The sequence below is a fragment of the Magnolia sinica genome, chromosome 6 (assembly GCF_029962835.1).
Source record: "Magnolia sinica isolate HGM2019 chromosome 6, MsV1, whole genome shotgun sequence".
NCBI classification, from domain to species: domain Eukaryota; kingdom Viridiplantae; phylum Streptophyta; class Magnoliopsida; order Magnoliales; family Magnoliaceae; genus Magnolia; species Magnolia sinica.
In genome coordinates, this window is record NC_080578.1 from 785,352 (window position 1) to 788,726 (window position 3,375).

General features: G+C 48.5%; 1 protein-coding gene across 1 annotated transcript; it reads left to right on the top strand.

Moving 5' to 3' along the window:
• The first annotated feature begins 1,222 nt into the window (after positions 1-1,222).
• LOC131247858 (benzyl alcohol O-benzoyltransferase-like) lies at positions 1,223-3,130 on the top strand. Its single transcript, XM_058247773.1, has 2 exons — positions 1,223-1,807; positions 2,151-3,130. Exons 1-2 carry the CDS (start codon positions 1,232-1,234, stop codon positions 3,069-3,071), a joined length of 1,497 nt encoding a protein of 498 aa, XP_058103756.1. The 5' UTR covers positions 1,223-1,231; the 3' UTR covers positions 3,072-3,130.
• Positions 3,131-3,375: the final 245 nt, after the last annotated feature.

Consider the following 3,375-nt stretch of genomic DNA (forward strand, 5'->3'; position numbering starts at 1 on the left):
TGGTGAGATTCCCAAGTTCCGCAGGAAGATCTCCAGATAACTGGTTCGACTCGATGAACCTGAAAATCCAACAACTTAAATTCCAAGATTGACAGACAGAAATGAAATGCAAACAGAAATACAGGGGGCCACCAGCGAGCAGCGGGCCACTAGCGGGCAACGGACCACCAGCGGGCCACCAACGGGCAACGACTATGGACGGATGGACCCCGACCACTGCTAGACCCCGACCCTTACCCGATTAGATGCAGACAGGGATGGACGGGACGACTGGACGTCGGGTAGGTAGCAGCGAAGAGGAGAGTAAGAAGAAGAGGAGAGGAAGAGCCGATCGAGCGACGAGCATCGGGCTGGAGTGGTGGCCTGGAATGGTTCAAGCGAGAGACATTTGGGGAAAAATCGAGCTAGGGTAAAAACTTTGGGAGGAAAACGAGATAGGGTAAATCGTTCGAGTGAAAAAAGGGTATTTATAGTATACCTGACATCAAAGCCGGGTCGGGTCTGTTCGGACCCATTCGGTCCGGGTATTCGGACCGGATCTGTTCGGATACAGTGCTATCCGTACCTGATTCGAAATACTTCTGGATCTGGCCCATCAGAATTGATTAGGCCCGATCAGATCGTCAGTTCTGTTGGGAACGGTACCGAGTCGGGTCTGGTCGGGTCGGATCCACCGGATCGGGCCTAAGTTGCCCACCACTAATACCAGCTATATGGCTGGTGTGTGGTACACCAGCCAATCCACTTCCCTTCAGACGCAGATTTACTGCGAAAGCCTTTCACAGAAGTTCCCGCGCTGGGAACCAGGTGGGGCCCACCGTGATGTTTGTATGGAATCCACCCTGTCCATCGGTTTTGTGAGCTCATTTTAAGCTATGATAATAAAATTGAGCATGATCCACCACTCAAGTGGGCCATACTAAAGGAAAAGGTGGTTGGGGAAATTTATACCGTTGAAACCTCCCTGAGTTCTACAGTGATGTTTACATGCTATCCATACCGTTAATAACATCATTAATACTGGGATGAACTGAAAAAAACAAATATTAGAATGATTCAAAACTTCTGTCGCCCAGGAATATTTCAACTATTGGAATTCAATTCTCACAATTTTGGTCCACTTGAGAATTAGGTACGGTTCATTTTTGTCCCTCATGTTTTAAAATGAACTCACAAAACGGATGGAAAATCGTCATAGTAGGCCCACCTGGGCCGCTTCCCTTATCTTCTAATGCCATTTGTGTGGTTGAGACCGGAACGGATTGGCCATTCTCCCTGCCACCAGCCAATTAACCAACCCATTTCCTCATTACACTCAAATACCTCATCCAGCAACTTCTTCCTTCCTCACAACAACCCATTTCCTCAAATGACCTCTTCTTTCGTCACCTCTGTCACAAGACGCGAGCCAGTGTTAGTTTCCCCTGCTAAGCCCACGCCTTATGAATTCAAAAACCTGTCCGACATCGACGACCAACAAGGCCTCCGTTGCCAGATCCCTATCATACAGTTCTACCCCAGCAATCCTTTGTTGGGAGGGCTGGATCCGGCACGGGTAATCAGAGACGCTTTAGCAGAGGCGCTTGTTTTCTACTACCCATTTGCCGGTAGACTTAGAGAAGGGCCTGGCTGTAAGCTGATGGTAGAGTGCACGGGAGAAGGCGTGGTGTTCATAGAGGCCGACGCAAATGTCAGCCTCAAGCAGTTCGGGGATACACTGCAGCCTCCGTTTCCATATTTTGAGGAGCTTCTCTATGACGTCCCTGGCACTGGAGACATCGTTAACTGCCCAGTGCTTTTAGTTCAGGTGATTACAACTTTAGAGAGATGTTCACACTGTCTTATCAATCAAACTCAAATTCTGGTAAATATATTATAAAATTCCTCTATCCACTTATTAGCATAGCTGATTACCGTCATTTAGTGTAATTGCTGTCAAATAAACCATTTAAGGTTTTGACACGTGGATATAATTGCTCTAATGGTGGGTGATGAGATTGTTTATGCAACGTGGGCTTAGTTCTCATGCTGATCGCTCGCTGCCAAGAGAAACCTGCAGAGTTTCAGGCAGAAAACGTGACTCATGTTCTTTAATCACCTATCATTCATCATATGATATTGTTATTTTTAACGTTGTGAAACATGCACAGGTGACCCGTCTCACATGTGGCGGTTTTATCTTTGGCCTACGATTCAGCCATTCCATAAGCGATGGTATTGGGATTGTCCAATTCATGACCGCCGTGGGGGAGCTGGCATGCTATGCACGGGCCCCATCTGTGCTGCCCGTGTGGCAAAGGGAGCTGCTCAGCGCACGGGACCCGCCACGCGTGACATACGTGCACCGGGAGTACGACCAAGTGGCCGATACAAAAGGCACCATAAAACCTCTCAATGAGATGACCCAACGTTCCTTTTTCTTTGGTCCCAGCCAGATATCTACCCTCAGGAAGCACTTGCCGCACCACCTTCGCACGTGCTCCAAGTTTGAGCTGCTGACCGCATCCCTCTGGCGCTGCCGCACAATCGCTGTGGAGCCCGACCCAGATGAGCAAGTGAGGATCATCTTCGCCGTTAACGCACGCGCCAAGTACCAGCCGCCGCTGCCAACGGGCTACTATGGGAATGCGATTGCACTCCCGGCGGCGATCTCGCCGGCCGGGAAATTGTGTCAGAATCCGTTGGGGTATGCGCTGGAACTAGTGCGTAAGGTGAAATCTGACGTCACACAAGAGTACATGCAATCTCTGGCGGACCTGATGGTGATCAAGGGGCGGCCCCACTTTACAGTAGTGCGCACGTTCCTCGTATCGGATCTAACGCATGTTGGGTTTGGGGATGTGGATTTCGGGTGGGGAAAGCCTGTTTATGGTGGGGTAGCCATGGGAGGTGTGGGGGCTATCCCTGGGGTGTCAAGCTTTTATGTACCGATTAGGAATGCAAAAGGGGAAGACGGGATTGTGATACCGATTTGCTTGCCTGAGACAGCCATGGAGAGATTTGTGGTGCAGGTTGAAAACATGCTCAAGGAGCCCACACTCGGTACCACCTCCAAATTCATTGAAGAATAAATAACCTAACGTGACAGAAAATTCACAAGCCAAGTGAATAAGTTGTGATCTTGTTTTTACCCGGGGAAACAAAGGGGAGATTGGATGTTTCACAACTACTAGCTACTGTAATCTGCTATGCAGAACAATGGATTAAGGTGGGATGTTACTTTTGCTTGTATTGAGCAGGCACACGGACATCATAGACAGAGAGATTTACACGCATAAAAGTTTCAATAAATTACCTAGAAAGCTACAACAGTCCATATATCTTAAAAGTGGCCTTATGACAAGCTTTCAAAAATTACTTGGACCAAAATGCTCT

Excerpts from the sequence above, each read along its gene's own strand:
- LOC131247858 (XM_058247773.1), top strand. The coding sequence starts at position 1,232 with ATGCCATTTGTGTGGTTGAGACCGGAACGGATTGGCCATTCTCCCTGC. Across the intron at positions 1,808-2,150 it reads GCCCAGTGCTTTTAGTTCAG|GTGACCCGTCTCACATGTGG; the intron begins GTGATTACAACT and ends AAACATGCACAG.